The following is a 17,305-nucleotide window of genomic DNA, read 5'->3' as shown; positions in this document are numbered from 1 at the left end:
AAGAGTCCTTTCTGTTGGGGATAATTCAGACTGAAATTCCCAGGTGTCAAAAAAGGTTATTTATGTATGCTACTACTGCAGCCCGTGTTTTGTTAGCCTAAAAATGGAAAACGAGCGAGGTCCCAACCAAAGAAGAGTGGCAGCTTGAGTTGACAGAATACACACAGCTTGCAGACTTAACATATAGAATAAGAGAACAATAAGAACATACGTTTAGAGAAGATTGGAAAACATTTATTTGAATATATGGGAAATAATTGGGTACAGCTGAAAACACTGGCAGCATTAAGATAAATTCAACAGTGTAAATAAGTTTTAATGGGTGCAATAATGAAATACTGAATGGTATCGTTTTTGTAAACTATGCAGGGATTTATGATCTGTAAAATGAACCATGCAAAGAGAAGGGAGGCCATTTATAATAATAATAATTTATTATTTGTACCCCGCCCATCTGGCTGGATTTCCCCAGCCACTCTGGGCAGGTTCCACAAAGACCAAAAATACACTAAGATGTCACACATTAAAAACTTCCCTGAACAGGGCTGCCTTAAGATGTCTTCTGAATATTATGTAGTTGTTTATCTCTTTGACATCTGATGGGAGGGCGTTCCACAGGGTGGGCACCACTACCGAGAAGGCCCTCTGCCTGGTTCCCTGTAGCTTTGCTTCTCGCAATGAGGGAACCGCCAGAAGGCCCTCGGCGCTGGACCTCGGCGTCCAGGCAGAACGATGGGGGTGGAGACGCTCCTTCAGGTATACTGGGCCGAGGCTGTTTAGGGCTTTAAAGGTCAACACCAGCACTTTGAATTGTGCTCGGAAACGTACTAGGAGCCAATGCAGGTCTTTCAAGACCGGTATTACGTGGTCTCAGCGGCCACCCCCAGTCACCAGTCTAGCTGCCGCATTCTGGATTAGTTGTAGTTTCTGGGTCACCTTCAAAGGTAGCCCTTAAATATGTAAAAATGAGTATTTTAAATTGTAAAACAGAACATTTAATAAAAATTATATACAATCATTTTTTTTATCTGTCTTGAACTCTGTGTGCCTCTTTGCCCGCATCTCAGGGTGAGTGACGAGAAGGAGTCAAGGGGCTACCTCCAGGCCATGGCGACCCACATGATGGAGGAAGTGGAAGCACTGAAGCAGACGGGGGCACAGAGCCCCAAAACTCCGGTAAGAGAGCCTGTCTCGGAGCCGTGGACGCCTTGAGGAACTGGGGAGGGGGGCTCTTTCCCCCTCTGCATGTCTCCCCCTTTGCAACCCACATTCTGGTTGCCCCAGTGAGAAGAAGCCCTTGCCCCCAGAGGCTCAGGATGCCTGGTAGCGATAGGGGGCCTCTTCCCCCTTCCCCCACATCCCAACAGCTGCAACAGTCCCAGGACCTCTGCTGACATTTCCCCCTGCTGCCTCCTGCTCCAGGACACCCTCTGGAAGGCGCGGCGGCTGCAGAAAGTGGAGGCTTCTGCCAAGTTGGAGCTGCAGTCGGCCCTGGAAGCTGAGATCCGGGCCAAGGGAGGCGTGCAGGAGGAGCTGGATAAGCTGAAGGTCTCGCACCTGGCGGTTGAGCGGTGAGCAGGTGGCAGTGGTGGCGGCAGCAGGTGGTTCGCAGGCAAGAGTAGGGTTGCATCCTGCACCATAAGGTTTCAGGGTTCAAAGCTGTGTCGGACTGGCAGGATGGGAGGCACCAGCTGGGGAACCCCCAAGGGAAACCCCAGAGGAGGAAAAGTCAGAATCAGGGGATTGGTGGTGGGACACCGAGGAGAGGCCAGAGGGAGAAGATTGGGAGCAGGGGCTGGGTGCCAAAGGGGCAACAGGCTTTAGTGAGCAGGAAGAGCCGGTGACAGGGAGCAGCTCAGACTCCGAGGCTGAAGCAGAGGATGGGGGAGTCAAGAGGCTGCTCAAGAATCTGGGGAGTCTCCCTCTTACTGCAACAAGCTCTCCCCTACCCTCTTCTCTGAAAACTCACAGAGCAGAACAGAGGTGTGCAGACGCAGTTTGAGACTGCTTGGGAAACATCTGGGAGAGGAGGAGCCTTAGGAAGGGTGGAAGGCAGGGACATTCAGTCCTGGCGGCTGTTCCATAGGGGCAAGAACTACAGGAAAAATTGCTGGATTGAATGCCGTTTCCTTGAATAAAGAGTTAACTTCACTGACAGCCTTACGTCTTTCAAAATGACCCGTGTCTGACTCCAGCCCTGATGACCTGAGACCAGATTCTGGGGTGATGTCCCCAGAAAGTGTCTATGCATTAATTTGCAGAGATGGAGGTTAATTGGGAGAGGAGGAGCCACAGTGGAAGAGGGCAGACTCCCTCCCCAAGAGTCTGTGCAATGATTTGCGGAGATGGGGGTTAATTGGGATAGGCGCCTTTGACGCGAAGGGAGAGGCCTAGGGAAGCTAGAAATTCTGCATCCCACGTTTTTACAAAGGCAAGATAGAGTTTGGGGGCGCTTTGCGATTCCTCCTCCTACCAGCTGGCCAAGAAAGAGCCCTTGATGGGTCCATGGCACAACCCCGTCTCCTCTAAATGTTATACCTGGAGTGAAGGGAAGCCATAAAGTCATATTTATCTTTTCCTCTATCTGTGTCCCAAAGCCAGTTGCAGGAGGCAGAGAAGCAGAACCGGGCTCTGCGCCTGGAGCTGGAGAAGGCCAAGGGAGAGCTGAAAGGACGGTCCCAGGAAGGTGAGCTTCAGGCTGGGTTGTGGATGGCGACAGCCCCACCACAGCCCCCACAATGGCATATCCCAACAGTGGGGCAAGAGGTGGGCCTTTGCAGAATGTAGGGGGCCGGTCTCTCCATTGCTCAGGCCCGAGGGTGCTGTAGTCGTGAGGATGCTGGACTAAAACCTGGGAGAGACCTGGGTTCAATTCCCCCTGCTCAACCACAAATCTCCCTGGGCGAGCTCACTCACTGCCTCTTAGCGTAACCTACCTCACAGGGTTGTTGTTTGGGGGATTAAATGAGGTCTAGGCCTCCAAGAGCTTCTAAACAAGGGGGAAGTTTTCAGAAGGAGGGGACAGGGCAGTGAGCACGCCATGTTTGCATTCAGTCCGTAGGGTTAGGTGTCTTGTGTTGTACTGTAAAATACCCACAAACCCTGGGGGATTCTATGGGAAAAGGGCTTAGCTCAGCAGCAAAGCACCTGCTTGGCATTCAAAGGTCCCAGGGTCAATCCCCAACATCTCCAGGTAGATCGGGGAGATGCTGCTGCCACTTTGTGCAGACAACACTGGGTTAGATGGAGCCATGTTTCTGTTCAAACCAGGCCTTTATTCAGATCCATGAGAGCTGGGACCTTGCTTCCCTTTTAGGGGAACACCCTTGCTCGGAGGGGGGCAGAGCATCTTCCTTGCCTGCAAGAAGCCGCAGGTTCAGTCTCCACCATCTCCTAGCCTGAGACCCTGGAGAGCCGCTGCTGCCAGTCAGTGTAGACAGTATTGAGCTAGATGGACTCAGGTTCCTGTGCCAGCCAGTGACAACTGTGGTTAAGAACAGGGCCCATTCTCAGAGTGTGTCCTTTCTCTTCTCTCCTGACAGGCACCAAACTCCAAGGACCTCTGATTCCGTTCCTCTCCTTCCGAAGTGCCAGCGTAAGTCTTTTTGTGAAACAAATATAGACTTCTGTATAAAAGGTGACTCTCAGTTTATGCAGGGGATAAATGTTCTGGGGATCGCTCATAAAGCCCAAACCACAAATTCTCAGTGGAAGGGTTTCATTAAATAATATGTTTGAATGTTGAATGTCTACGTCTAGAGACAATGGATAAAGCAAACACCATTAGATGCACTGCTGGCTAAGCGTTTAATGGTTTTTGCATTTGTGGTTTTAAAAAAACCAATAAATGGCAGGTGGGATTGCCAAAGTCTTTTTTCTCCAGACACCCGCTCCCTTTCCACCCCCTTTTTTATTTTTAAAAAATGCACACAAGTTTAATACACATAAGTTGTGAGCTATACTTGTATCTGATGTCAGTTGTAGAAACCAAGAGGCAGGATCTCTGGGCTCAGAAGAGAAGTGGAATTCGAATTGTACTCCTTCATAAGAAGGCAGGAAGAGCCTGCCTGCTGGATCAGTCCAAGAGGTCTGTATCCTGCAGCATCCTGTTCTCACAGTGGCCAGCCAGATATGCATAGATGCCTGTCGGAAACCCGCAAGCAGGATTCAAGCACAAGAGCAACTCTCCCCACTTGTGATTCCCAGCAATTGGTCATGCCGAAGCTTTTGATGCCTCTGACCGTGGTGGCAAAGTATAGCCGTTGTGCTTAGTAGCCATGGATGGTCTTACATTCCATAAAGAGGAGCCGGTTTTCCACTGTGAGAACAAGATGGAACGTTGGCTGGGCCCAGCAGAGCTGCTCTTATGTCCTTAGGGCTTCTGGGGAGGTTTGTGTGTTAGCAAAAATCTGAATTGTGTCCAGTTAAACGCTCTGCTACCTGTGTCACCCTCTTTGCCAGAAGGATGCTATCGTTTTTGGGGGTGCCCCAGATTCCCAGGAGGCTCGGAAGGCCACCGAAGAGGTCCAGCTGCACCCCGAAGGGCGGAGGAGCCTGCGGTCCAGCGTGAGTAGCCCTTTTGGCCATCCCAAAACAGGCCAGCTCTGGAGTGGCGAGGCTGCCATTTTCCTCTTGGGTGGCTATAAGAAATGATTAGACAAATTCATGAAGGAGTCGGTGGCCATCCCTGACTCCTGCGGGAGTAAGTTCCACAGTTTAACGATGTGCTTCGTGAAGAAGGACTGTATTTTGTCTGTCCTGAATCTTCCACTTGGCTATGCACAGGTTTGAGTGTTACGCATTGTGCTGACAGTGGTGAGGAGATGGGTGTTGGGAGGTTTGAATGAGCCAGGAGACCTTCAAAGACAGAGGCATGATGATCTCTCCCTACTGTTTCCTCTTCTCCCCTCTCTCCAAAGGTGCCACATTCAATGTCTTCCACCCAATCCATTGCGGGTTCTTCAGAGAGCAGTAACAGTTCTGGATCCTTGAAGGTAGTGACAAGCACTTGGCCTAAATATATTTCCCTCCCTTGTTTCTGGACTGAACTCCGCTTCTGAGGGGGCTGCCCTTTTTCCTCCCCAGGCCTTTCCAAACTGAGCTCTGGATGGTGTAGCAGGAGGGTGCTTAGTGGGGAGGGAAAGGCCTTTTGTTCGTTAAGTTGAATAGCTTTAATACAGTGGTACCTCCGGTTGCGAACAGGATCCATTCTGGGGGTCCGGCCACATCCCAAGGAATTCGCAACTGGAGGACCGCTTCTGTGCATGTGTGTGGCGTGGTTTAGTGCTTCTGCGCATGTGTGTGGCGCATAGAGACCCAGAAAAAGACTTCTGGGTTTGCCGCTTTCACAACCCAACGTTTACGTTGCCCAAGGGTAACGTAAGCCGAGGGTCCACTGTAGGCTGATCTATCTTTGGAATAAAAACCCAAAAGAAACCTGTTTGCTCTGGTCCCTGCACTTTTAAGGAGGGGATGTGTATGTGTGTCTATGTGCTTTTAAAAAGATTGAAAGTTGCCTGGAGCTAAATAATATGTCTAATCCTTCCTGCGCCCCCTTCTCTGCTCCATTTCCCCAGCCCAAATCGCACAGCTTCAAAACCCACAGCTTTTCCACACCCACCAAGTGTATGCGTTGCACATCCCTCCTGGTAGGGCTGGTCCGGCAGGGCTTGACTTGCGAAGGTGAGTGGCATGTTGTTAGGTGGAGTGAGAAGGGGGTCCAGGTCAGGGGAGGTCCCCAGGTTCGGTCTCTAGGTAGGGATGTGAAACACCCCTTCCCTGCCTGAAGAGTTGTGACCCAGCCTGGGTGCTGTAGAATAGGAGAGGGTTCAAGGTGGGGGGTAGGGTCCTGTTGATTCATTTTTTCTTTAATTCATAAAATTCATACATCATTGCAGTGGCTCAGTGGGGCCTGTTGGCTGTCTGCTTACGCCTCCTCCTCTGTTTTCCCAGCCTGTAACTTCGTCTGCCACGTATCCTGTGCTGGAGGGGCCTCCATCTGCCCCCTACCCCCTGAACAGCTCCAGAAAACCTTGGGGGTCAACCCAACAAGTGGAACAGGGACGGCATTTGAGGGGTTCCTGTCGGTAAGAGGTTGAGTCTCCCCCGAGTCTGAGAGAGCATGGAGCAGTCCATGTGGACAGGGTGGCTGTCGCCGGTTCAGGGATCTGATTGGGCACATTCTGCCAAATACACACCAAGAGCCCAACGTTGACTGCAATGTTGAAAAGTGGAAGAAAATGGAAGTGGATGCTGGAAAATGGAGACACTGCAGGAGCCCAGCCTCCTTGAGGATGAAAATTGCTCCCCTTCTGACCATCAAATTGATCATTGGATGAGTGGGAAGGGGGAATAACCTTCCTCAACTGATTTGCTAGGAAGAGGGAGGGGCTGGGTGCCTGGGGGTGGGTCCTGCGAGATAGTGGGGAGACCGGACCAGGCTTTTGGCCACACACCCTTCTGGCATGCTGCCCCCAGCGATTTGGCCAATGGTGGTCAAAAAAGATTTGCCACCCTTGGTATAGGCGATGCTGGAAGGGGAATGGGACAGACTCCTTGCAGCTGAAATAATGTTCTCTGATTGTACCACCTTCGCTCCCCAAAAGGTACCCAAGCCTTCCGGGGTAAAGAAAGGCTGGCAGAGGGCTTTCGCCATCGTCAGCGATTTCAAGATCTTCCTGTTTGATGTGCCAGAGGGGAAGGCAGCACAATGCGACGTGAGCATCATGCACGTTACAGACATGAGGTAAGCAGGTACACCTTGCGCAGGAAGTGGCGCTGTGGGCGGCCGTGGGGTGGAGGTCTGACAGAGCCTTAGTATTTTCCAGGAATCCTAAATGAAGAAGGAAACCACCCATTATCTCTAGGGGTGCCCAAGGAAAGATCAAACGGTTCCATTACTCCCTTCTGCTTCTTTTTGTTTGTTTTGATTCCACTGGTTTTCAGTGGGATACGCAGCCGGGGTTGTGCTGCTGAGAATTCCATGCTTTCCACCCAAATGCCCTCTGCTTCGATTGGCAGAACTGCCACTGCTACAGGTGCCACATAATAATACCCCTTCCCCATTTGTAAGAACTTGAATCTTTTGGTGTGGCAGCACCTGCACTTTGGAACTCCCTGCCGATTGACGTCAGGGAGGCATCCTCGCTGTGCTCTTTTCAGCGCCTTCTAAAAACAGTGCTGTTTAGACAAGATGTTTAGAAAGTGGATGCAAGATTTAACTTTTTGAAAGTCTGAAATTATTGCTGTTAACTTTTCTTACCGAGAATATTATTGCTCTGTCTGTGTTGTAAACTGCTTCAAGGCTTTTCTTAAAAACAGTGTATATACATTTAATGAAATAAAAAAATAAAATAAATGCAGGCATTCCTCTAATCCCTGAGGAGAATTAGACATGCCAAATGTCATAACCAAGGATGCCAGGTGATATTGGGGGTGTGGTGGGGAGACACACCTTAGCTGGTGCCAGCACACCATGCAAATTTTAGGAGAATTCAACCCAGGAATTGCCATTTTCAGAGGCAGCCCTAGGTAGTCCTTAATTCTCCCTTGTCACCTGGGTGAGGGAAATAGCCCAAAATGAAAGAGAGAGCAATAGGGATTCCACCTCCATCGCCAAAATTATCTCATCCACTAGGATGGGGTGGGACGAGGAGAGCCGTGGCCCCCCAGAGGTTGTTGCACTCCCATCTTACCTGACTGTTGGCCATGTTGGTTGTGGCTGATGGGAATTGTAGTCCAAGAACATCTGGAGGGCCCTGGGTTCCCCATGGCTGCCCTGAGGTAGCTTGCTGTGGTTGTGGTCCTGCAGATAACACAAGGCTCCTCCTCAGCCTCCACTCAGGGAAGAGAGGGATGTCTCTAAGGCTCCTGTTTTTCTTTTGGCAACAGGGATGAACAGTTCTCTGTGGCTCCAGTCCTGGCAGCAGACGTCATCCATGCCAGCAGCAAAGACGTGCCCTGCATATTCCGGGTAAGGAAGAAGAGAGGAATGGAGAGAGGAGCCCCCATTTCTCAGAAGACATTTTTCAGATAAAATTTCTGAGGTGTCTCTTTTCCCCTAGAAAAAAAAGGCCATTCTCTTCTGAATATTCTCCAACAAAAGTTTTTTGTGGCAGTTTCCATTCCTCTCTGCCAATCTCCTCACCCCAGCCACCTTTCACACAACCTTTACTAACCTGGCGCCCTCCAGATGTGCTGCACTACAACTCCCATCAACCCCAGACACCACAGTGAGTTGTGCTCATTAGGGACAATCAGAGTTGTAGTCCAAATTATCTGGAAGGCAGCAGGCTGGTGAGATTCCCTTTAGAATAACATGAGATCCGGGGCCTTGGGGAGGATACAGAATGGAGGCCGGACTGCCATACGATGGCTACTCCTGACCCTCGCAGCAGCAGCAGCAGCAAGAAACAAACAAAATCTTAGGGGGGGGGGAGAGGTTGTGCTACAACGCACAGGGAGCCCACCCCTAAGAAACCCCAAGAGAATTTTTCTGTCCTCTGAATAAATTTGGTGAAATGATCTCCCCAGTTTACCTGACCACAAAGAGGGTGGGTGATATTATGCACGACCACAATCTGAGGAGTGAGAGACTTTCGCGGTTCCAGGGCTTGGTTTCCTTGGAATGAGGGTCAGCGAAAATTGTGGTGTCTTTAGGATATATGGTTTTATTTACACATCTCTACAACTTGAGCATAGGATGGAGGGGCTCATGGTGTCAACACCCCAACAGATCTTGCTTCTCCCTCAGTCGCTGCTTTGGATCCAGCACAGAGCAAACAGGTCTCTGTGTCTCCAGCTTCCAGCCTGCTTTTCCAGCTCAGCTCACATTCACCGCACTGGCTGTTGTTCTCCTCCCTAGCAGCTAGATGGGTTGGGTGGGTGGAGGAGACCCAGGCACAGGCTTGGAGGGCACCATCTCTTGGCTGCATCTCTTGCAACCTGCTCATTCTTTTGGGATGCTGGTGAGGACACTTAAGTGGCCAGCTAAGGCCACTGTCTTATCAAAAATCACAGAATTGTAGAGTTGGAAGGGACCCCTGAGAGTCATCTAGTCCAACCCCCGGCAATGCAGGAATCTCAGCTAAAGCATCCACAACAGGTGACCTCCCAACCTCTGCTTAAAAACCTCCAAGGAAGCAGAGTCCACAACCTTGTGAGGGAAACCGTTCCACTGTTGAACAGCTCTTGCTATCAGAAAGTTTTTCCCAGATGTTTAGCTGGAATCTCCTTTCTTGCTGATGCCTGACTTGTTCAGCAACCGCCTCCATTTCCTACTAACCCTCCCTGGGGACCACAAGAATCGAAAGGGACACAGGCCATCATCTAGACTGACCCCCCCAACAAAAAAACCCACAGCGCTATAAAACAGAATAAGTAAAAATCTCTTTTATTTTTTATCAATTTTTTTATTGATTTTAACAGATATAACGTATAAAACATACAAAAGAAACGACATTACAATACTAAAAGAAAAAAATAAAAAATAAAAATAAAAACACATATTCCTTCTGAAGTTCATTTTAAATTCCATTATTAACTGACTTCCTCGAATCCCCCCTAACTGAATTTCATTGTATCACCTCGTAACTGTTCTCCAAAATCATCTTTCTACTACTATTTACTCCTTCAATTTACTATCTTCATCTCTTTTCTTATTGACTTAAATTCATATTTCTATACAACATTCTTATTCTAATCCTAGGCCTATTTGATACTTTCAAGTAGCTTCTAATTATCTTATATTACAGTATTTAGCTAGACAGAATAAGTAAAAATCTCAATACAACTCGCAACATGATGCAGAGCAGGGGAGGAAGAGATCTGGGTCCTAGCAGGGAGCTGGGGACCCTGAAAGCCATGTAGTCAAGGCACGGATTCCTCCATCTGGGTACCCCTGAGGCCAGCTCCCCTTTGCTTCTCCTCCTCCTCTTCCTGGCAACCTTTGGATGACCTGGAGTTTCCTCTGGGCTCGGATTGCCCCTCAGGGGCCAGAACGACTTACCTGTGCCTCCATCCTCAGGTGACGGCCTCTCAGCTGAGCTCCCCGCACACAACCAGCTCAATGCTGTTCCTGGCTGACAGCGAAGGGGAGATGAGGAAGTGGGTGGAGGTTCTGGCGGAGCTTCACCGCATCCTGCGGGAGAACCATCACCACGACCGCACCGTCTACATCCTCAAGGAGGCCTACGACAACACCCTGCCCTTCATCCCCCATGCCCTGTCGGCAGCCATCATAGGTACGCAGGGAAGAGGGCAGGCCTGCTTTCAGAGGGAGGGAGAGGGTGCTGGAGGCAAAGCACCCTAAGCTTCAGCCATTGGGGCTGAGCAGGCTTGGGCAGGGCCCTCAGCTCTCCTATCGATGAGATGCCTGAACTGCTTGAGGGCAGAATTTTTGAGTCCCTAACCGAGAGAAGGAAGTGTGTTTCTAATGTCATCTGTTCCCTTTTGCAGACAGAGAGCGGATTGCTTTGGGTACAGAAGACGGCCTGTTTTTGATTCACCTCCGGACAAATGGTTTAGTATTGTTTCGAATTACATAGTGCTGTAATATTTTGGGTGCCTGGGGACTCTAAAGCAGACTTCCTCAACCTTGGCCCTCCAGATGTTTCAAGACTACAATTCTCATCATCCCTGACCACTGGTCCTGCTAGCTAGGGATCATGGGAGTTGTAGGCCAAAAACATCTGGAGGGCCGAGGTTGAGGAAGCCTGCTCTAAAGGTTTTAAACTCCTCTGGAAACTGTAGCACTGTGAGGGGAATAGGGGTCTCTCAGCACTCTGAAACAAACCACAATTCCCAGGATCCTTTGGGGGGGACTGTTTAACCTATTAAGATCGATATCCCTCTTGCCTAGTCTACAACTGCACCAAACTGCTCCTTCCCTCATCCAGTTAATTTTTTGCTTGCTGATGGCTCCTGATCTGATTCCTCTCTGATACAAACCTTGTGTCATCACTCCACCTCTATACTTTACTCAGTCACAGTTTCAGTTTTCTATTCTCCTTTTACCGATCTATATATCTTACCGGCTTTCCCCACCTTAATTTTTTTAAAAAACCCAATACAGTATGGTTGCGTCTTATGTGCATTTAACTTGCGCAATTTCAACCACATGCAGTCAAAGGCAGGCTGGTTGAAATCGCACGACTTAAACACAAGCAAATTTAATGGGGAGCAAGAATCTCTCCAGGTCTGGGATGCTCCCGCGGGATTGCAGGAACTTGGACAGCCCCACAAGATCTTGCAAGAGCATTCAAGGACCTCCCAAGCCAGTGCACAGAGACGGCCTTGTTTCCTAAGCAAGGCAGAGAGCTCAAAAGCTTTTTGCACTGAGGAAACCTGGCGCAAAAATAGGATTTAAGTTCTCTGCCTTGCTTAGGAAACAAGGCCCACTCTGGGAGCCATTTCTGGGAGCCCCGGGATGCTCATGTGGTGGTACTGTTCCAAAGACTTGAGTATAATAATAATAATAATAATAATAATAATAATAATAATAATAATTTATTATTTCTTCCCCAGCCATTCTGGGCGGCTTCAAACAAAACATCAAAATACTGTAATGCATCAAACATTAAAAGCTTCCCTTTTAATGTGTTTTTGCATCTGTGCAAAACCCTTGGATTCAAACCCCCATGTAAGATGTAAACATATTTAGGGGAGGAGGAATCACTGTTCACTTCTGGCCTGTGTCCCCCCCCCCCCCCCCGTCACCTGCCATTTCTTCCCCTCCCTCTGCAAATTCACAGTTCCCGTCCTTAGCTGGTAACGGAGTTGTGCCTCTTCTTTCCCTGCCCCAAATTCCCCCCCACTCCAGATGTGCTTCAGGTTGGGGACTGCCGCCGGGTGCAGCTGCTCCTGGTCTCTCCCAAGGCCCAGCTGCTCTCCGTCCTCTGCGGCAAGAACCACAGCCTCCGCATCTTCTCCTGGGCGGAGCTGGAGACCCCGGAGGCCATGGGGACCAAAGTGGTGGAGGCCAAGGGCTGCCAGGCGGTGGCTGTGGGGCTCGTCTGCCGCGGGACCACCCCCGTCCTCTGCGTGGCCTGCAAGCGGCAGGTCCTCTGCTTCCAGCTGACGGCCACGCGGCCCCCCCACCGGCGCATCAAGGAGATCCAGGCACCCGGCTACGTTCAGTGCTTGGACATCCTGGGCGACCGGCTGTGCGTTGGATGCCCCTCCAGCTTCTCCCTCTACCCTCTGCTCAACGAGGGACCCCCCGTGAGCCTGCCCCACCCCGAGGACCGCCGGGCAGCCGCCGTGACCCACATGGAAGCGCTGAAGGCCGTGGAGGTCAGCCTGAGCGAGCTGATCCTCTGCTTCAGTGGCTTTGGCCTCTACGTGGATGGGCAGGGGCGCAGGAGCCGCCCCCAGGAGCTGATGTGGCCCGCGCCTCCCCTCAATTGCTGTAAGTGCCCCTTTTGGTTGGGGTTGGGGGGTCTAGATTATTTAAATATACTCGTGGTTTATACTCATGTTCCTCACTCTGCAGCCAAAAAGATAGTCCCTGCCAAGAGGCTTTTGTTCTAAAAGGACACAACACACAAGGAAAAGGGACAGGGAGGGTAGAGGAAGGGAAACCAAACCCAGGCACCAATAAAAACAGTTGTTCTTCTAATGACCAGCTGGCACAGCTCAGGTCAGAGGGGCCTGGTGGAGCTGGCCGTTTGGCAAAGCTGATGGATTGAGTCTGCTACTTCCCCGTCTTTCCCACTGAGGCAGCCTAAGGAATGGCTGCCCCCAGGTGGCAGCGGAGGGAGGAGGCCTGGTGGTTGGCAGAGAGACAGACTCTCAGGGCTTACCCACCCTTAGTTTTTTGCCCCACTCTTTCCAGGCACTGGTCTGCTCTTAAAAGCCCCATGCCTATAAACACACGAGCAGGATTTGAACTATGAACAACCGAAGGGATTGAAAATTACAATAGCTTTGTTAAGGTTTAAGAGATAGAAGACGGGGTGTAGCAGAGGGAGAGAAACAGAAACACCATGGAAAAGGGGGTGGGAAGTTGGGGGGACATAATAAAAACTTTAGGAAAAAAGCTCTGTGTCTGAGCTTTCACTGTGAAAAACTACACTTCTAGTGCTTAATCGGAGCAAATGTCAATTTGGGTTTCCTGCAGACTACAGTTTGCTCTGATTGAGCTTTAAAGAGCAGGGTTTTGCAAGAAAAGCTCTGGAGCAAAAAAGAAGGGTGCTCAGATATGGAGCTTTAAGGCGTGTGCCTGGAGAGAGCGAAGGGCAGATAAGAAAGAGCAGAGGACAGATAAGTGTGGATAAATCCTTAGTGAAGAAGCCAGGCCATTGGTCCATCTATCCCAGTGCAGTCCACTCAGACTAGCCGGCGTTTCCCATCCCCTGCCGCTGACCTGATCCTTGGAAGTGGCGATGCCACTGGGGGTCTCTGGCAGGTAAAGTGGGTGCTCCATCACTCAGTCAATGTCCCACCCACTAATAAAGAGTTACCAGTGGTGTTGGGTTTTGGAGTTTTTTGTTTCTGTTTTATAATAGATACAAGATTATAATCTCTAGCTGTGGCGTGCAGCCTGTGTTTTCTTGGGGGGAGGAAATCAGTGGAAATGTTAATGTTTTTAAAATTAAATAAAGAGTGCATCAACCCAGGCAAGACTTGAACCCAAATCCAGAGACAGGTACTTGTATCTGCCAGGCTGAATGATGCAGCCAGAGGGTTGTGGGTCCATACGTGTCTGCCCCACCCCAAGCGCCCAGATATTTGTAGTGCTGACTGCAGCACTGGATAAATGAGGGGAGATGTGCACCCCAGCCCGACAATCTGGTCTTCATGTCCTTGTTTCCCCCTCCCAGGTTACAATGCTCCGTACCTGTCAGTATTCAGTGAGAACGCAGTTGATGTGTTTGACGTCAGGAAAGCTGAGTGGATTCAGACGGTGTCTCTGAAAAAGGTTTGTGGGGGTTTCTTCTGGGAGGTTTTTTGGTCTTAATCCCTCACCCGTAGGGTTTACCCTCCCCACTCCCCAAATCGCTTGACTTCATTTAACTGTTTATCACATCCTTACAGCCAATCTCAGGGGCTGAGATTGGTGGAGGGGGTCCTTCACCCTCAGAGGTTTGGCGTCTCAGCAGCCTGGGACAGGGCCTTCTCTGTGGCAGCCCCTAAACTGGGGGACTCCCTCCGCACTCCCTCCCTCCATACCTTCATTATACAGCTTTCGGCAATGCTGAAGACGCACCTTTCCTCCCAGCTTTTGACACTTGAGATACATATTTTTAGGACTCATATCTGTGATTTTACATTGTTTTGAACTGTTTTTAATATTGGGTTTTAATTACTGTAACCTGCCCTGGGTCCTTGGGGTGCAAGGCGGGTGATGATGATGACGACGATAAACTAATGTTTTGTTCGCAAGTGTTTTTAATTGATTGATGGTCTTTGGATCAATTGACCTGGCCAGTCAAACGACTTAACAGTGTGACCCAATGCATGTCTACTCCGAAGTAAGATGCACTGAGATCCATGGGCCTTACTCCCAGGGTTGCAGCTGTCCTCTTACCTTTTTTGCATATGCGTGCTAAAAACAGGATTGTTTTGGTCAGGAATAACTGATGAGCTCCAGGGTCCTCTGGTGGGTGGGTGTGCTGGTATGGATCAAGGGCTTCATCTCGGTGGGGGGGGGGGAGGCTGTCAGCATCATCCTAAGCTTTGCAGAATTGCCTTCTCATGCTGCAGGGAAGGGGGTTCTGCCCCAGGGAAGGTTGGCAAGTACCCCATCTGGAACAAAACCTTTTCTCTGGAAATTTCATATTTCAGAAAAGTGTCCCTTTCTCTGGTTCCCAGGTACGAGCACTGAATCCTGAGGGCTCCCTTTGCACTTTTGGCAGCGAGAAAGTCCACCTGACGTACCTCAGAAACAAGGCAGCTGGTAAGTGGGGGGAGGGGAGCAAGGGGATAGGTGAGGGACACACACCCCAAGGTGGCCCAGGGCTCATGTTGCTTCCAGGCAACTTTTTTTTTAAAAAAAATAATATTTATTAAAGTTTCAAAGGGAAAAAAATCACATTAGTAAAAAAAGAATTAACAATGAAAAAGAAAAATACAAAGTAGAAAAAAAGAAAAAACAATTAAAAACAATTCCATCTTTTCCTCACTTCTTTTACGTTTACTTGTTTCCCGGACCTCCTCATACCTCCCTCTTTTGTATTCCAATCAAATTTGTTAATCCAACAATTCCTTTCCCTCCTTTTTAATCCTAATCTTTAATCTTGATATATTATAACTTTAAATTTTTACATATTAAAAACCAATTTTTCCATATTCTTTTGTACCTGTACAGCTAGAAACCACTTAACTTCAATCCAACATCATTCTAACATTCATTAATTTTGCAATATTTCTGTAAATAGTCTTTAAATTTCTTCCAATCTTCTTCCACCGACTCTTCTCCCTGGTCACGGATTCTGCCAGTCATTTCCTCCAATTCCATGTAGTCCATCATTTTCATCTGCCATTCTTCCAGTGTGGGTAGATCTTGTGTCTTCCAATGCTTTGCAATGAGTATTCTTGCTGCTGTTGTAGCATACATAAAGAAAGTTCTCTTCCAGGCAACTTTTCAGTCCTGATGTGTTAGCAGGGAAGTTATATGACATTGTCCGAAAGCAATTATCACCTCACACTTTCCAGGGCATCCCACTTCGTGGGGTGGGAGAACTGAAAATAATACCAATATATCTCACACCTGGCAACCAATGCGCCCCTTTGGTTGCAGATAGTACATGGGTAGACAAGTCTAAAAAGCCCAGGACACAAATTTTCACAGCCCTCTAGCAGCTATGGTGGCACATTTACCAGAAGTAATGCATTTAGCGTTAACTCTGTAAGTGTGTAATGGGACCACAGAGCCTAGGACTTGCCGATCAGAAGGTTGGCGGTTCGAATCCCCGTGACGGGGTGAGCTCCCATTGCTCGGTCCCTGCTCCTGCCAACCTAGCAGTACGAAAGCACGTCAAAGTGCAAGTAGATAAATAGGTACCGCTCCGGCAGGAAGGTAAACGGCGTTTCCGTGCGCTGCTCTGGTTCGCCAGAAGCAGCTTAGTCATGCTGGCCACATGACCCGGAAGCTGTATGCCGGCTCCCTCGGCCAATAAAGCAAGATAAGCACCGCGACCCCAGAGTCGGTCACGACCGGACCTAATGGTCAGGGGTCCCTTAACCTTTACCTTACCTGGAAGTGTGTACTCAATTCTGACCAAACTGAGCCTCATAGCATAAAATGTACATCAGTATGACACCACCACCACCACCTCAAGTATCATAGAGCCATAGAATTGTAGAGCTGGAAGGGACCCCAAGAGGCATCTAGTCCAGCCCTCTGCAATGCAGGAATCTCAACTAAAGCATCCATGACAGATGGCCATTCAGCCTCTGCTTAGAAACCTCCAAGGAAGGAGAGTCCACCACCTCTCATGGGAGTCTGGTCCCCTGTCGAACAGCTCTTACTCTCAGAAAGTTCATCCTGATGTTTCGTCGGAATCTCCTTTCTTGTAACTTTGAAGCCACTGATTTCTCCTCCCTACCGCCTCCAGATCAGGATGAGTTTGAAATCCCCCAGCCGACGGACAACAGCCGGCGGCACCTCGTCAGGACCAGGCACAAGCGCCGCTTCTCCTTCCGGATCTCTGAGGAAGAGCGGCAACACCAGAGGAGGTGAGGCGCATGGTGGCCGTCTTGTCGGTGGGGTCTCTGTCACTGCTGCTATTGCGTTCGGGGCTCAGAGGACATGCAGACATTTTCAGAAGCTGGCTGCAAGGGGTTCTCTCCTCCAGGGCGGAGATGCTTGGAAGGACGCGTGTGTGTGAGGTTGGTGGGGTTCTTTCAGGGACCTTGGCATGCGGCAAGTGGGGATGTGGGGCCTGTACATGAGAACAAAGTGAAAGATTCCCAACGAAAGATCCAACAGTCCACGCTCTTGGGCTCTTTCTCATCTGTTAAAAGGGTTTTGTTTTATGCCAGGCTTTAAAATGCTTGTCTTATTGTCTCACAAAGCTGCTTTATGCTTAATTATCGCAGTGTTTTTGGCATGTGGGTTTTGGCATGTGCTTCTTTTAAAAACATTGCTGTGTTGTGGAATGAGCATAAGAGATCAGAAGAGCCCGTCTAGTCCAGCATCTTGTTCCAACCAAGTGGGAAACCCACAAGCAGGATCCGAACCCAAGAGCAGCTCTCCTTTCCTGTGTTTTCCAGCAGTTGGAATTCAGAAATATTACCGCCTCCAACTGTGGAGGCAGAGGATAGCCATGGAGGCTAGTATATTATGCACCACTTAATTGTAAAA

At 49.5% G+C, this 17,305-nt stretch overlaps 1 protein-coding gene across 4 annotated transcripts in view; it reads left to right on the top strand.

The window, feature by feature from the left end:
- CDC42BPG (CDC42 binding protein kinase gamma) overlaps positions 1-17,305 on the top strand; it is a 52,886-nt gene that overhangs the window by 32,251 nt on the left and 3,330 nt on the right. For 2 of the 4 annotated variants that reach the window (XM_080985915.1, XM_080985914.1), the window contains exons 18-33: positions 1,068-1,176; positions 1,423-1,571; positions 2,598-2,686; positions 3,543-3,595; positions 4,462-4,566; positions 4,920-4,994; positions 5,577-5,682; positions 5,953-6,086; positions 6,606-6,745; positions 7,891-7,972; positions 10,025-10,241; positions 10,456-10,518; positions 11,819-12,406; positions 13,821-13,918; positions 14,812-14,896; positions 16,557-16,677. In XM_080985915.1, the coding sequence (XP_080842041.1) occupies positions 1,068-1,176; positions 1,423-1,571; positions 2,598-2,686; positions 3,543-3,595; positions 4,462-4,566; positions 4,920-4,994; positions 5,577-5,682; positions 5,953-6,086; positions 6,606-6,745; positions 7,891-7,972; positions 10,025-10,241; positions 10,456-10,518; positions 11,819-12,406; positions 13,821-13,918; positions 14,812-14,896; positions 16,557-16,677 (2,214 nt within the window). Of the gene's footprint in view, positions 1-1,067; positions 1,177-1,422; positions 1,572-2,597; positions 2,687-3,542; positions 3,596-4,461; positions 4,567-4,919; positions 4,995-5,576; positions 5,683-5,952; positions 6,087-6,605; positions 6,746-7,890; positions 7,973-10,024; positions 10,242-10,455; positions 10,519-11,818; positions 12,407-13,820; positions 13,919-14,811; positions 14,964-15,564; positions 15,630-16,556; positions 16,678-17,305 lie in introns of those variants that run through there. The other 2 variants (XM_080985916.1, XM_080985917.1) reach the window with 2 other exon arrangements.

Source organism: Podarcis pityusensis, assembly GCF_964106645.2.
Source record: "Podarcis pityusensis genome assembly, chromosome: 16".
Classification (NCBI taxonomy): Eukaryota; Metazoa; Chordata; class Lepidosauria; order Squamata; family Lacertidae; genus Podarcis; species Podarcis pityusensis.
Note: the sequence above shows the minus strand (reverse complement) of the source record. Positions and strands in the feature narration are given on the sequence as shown.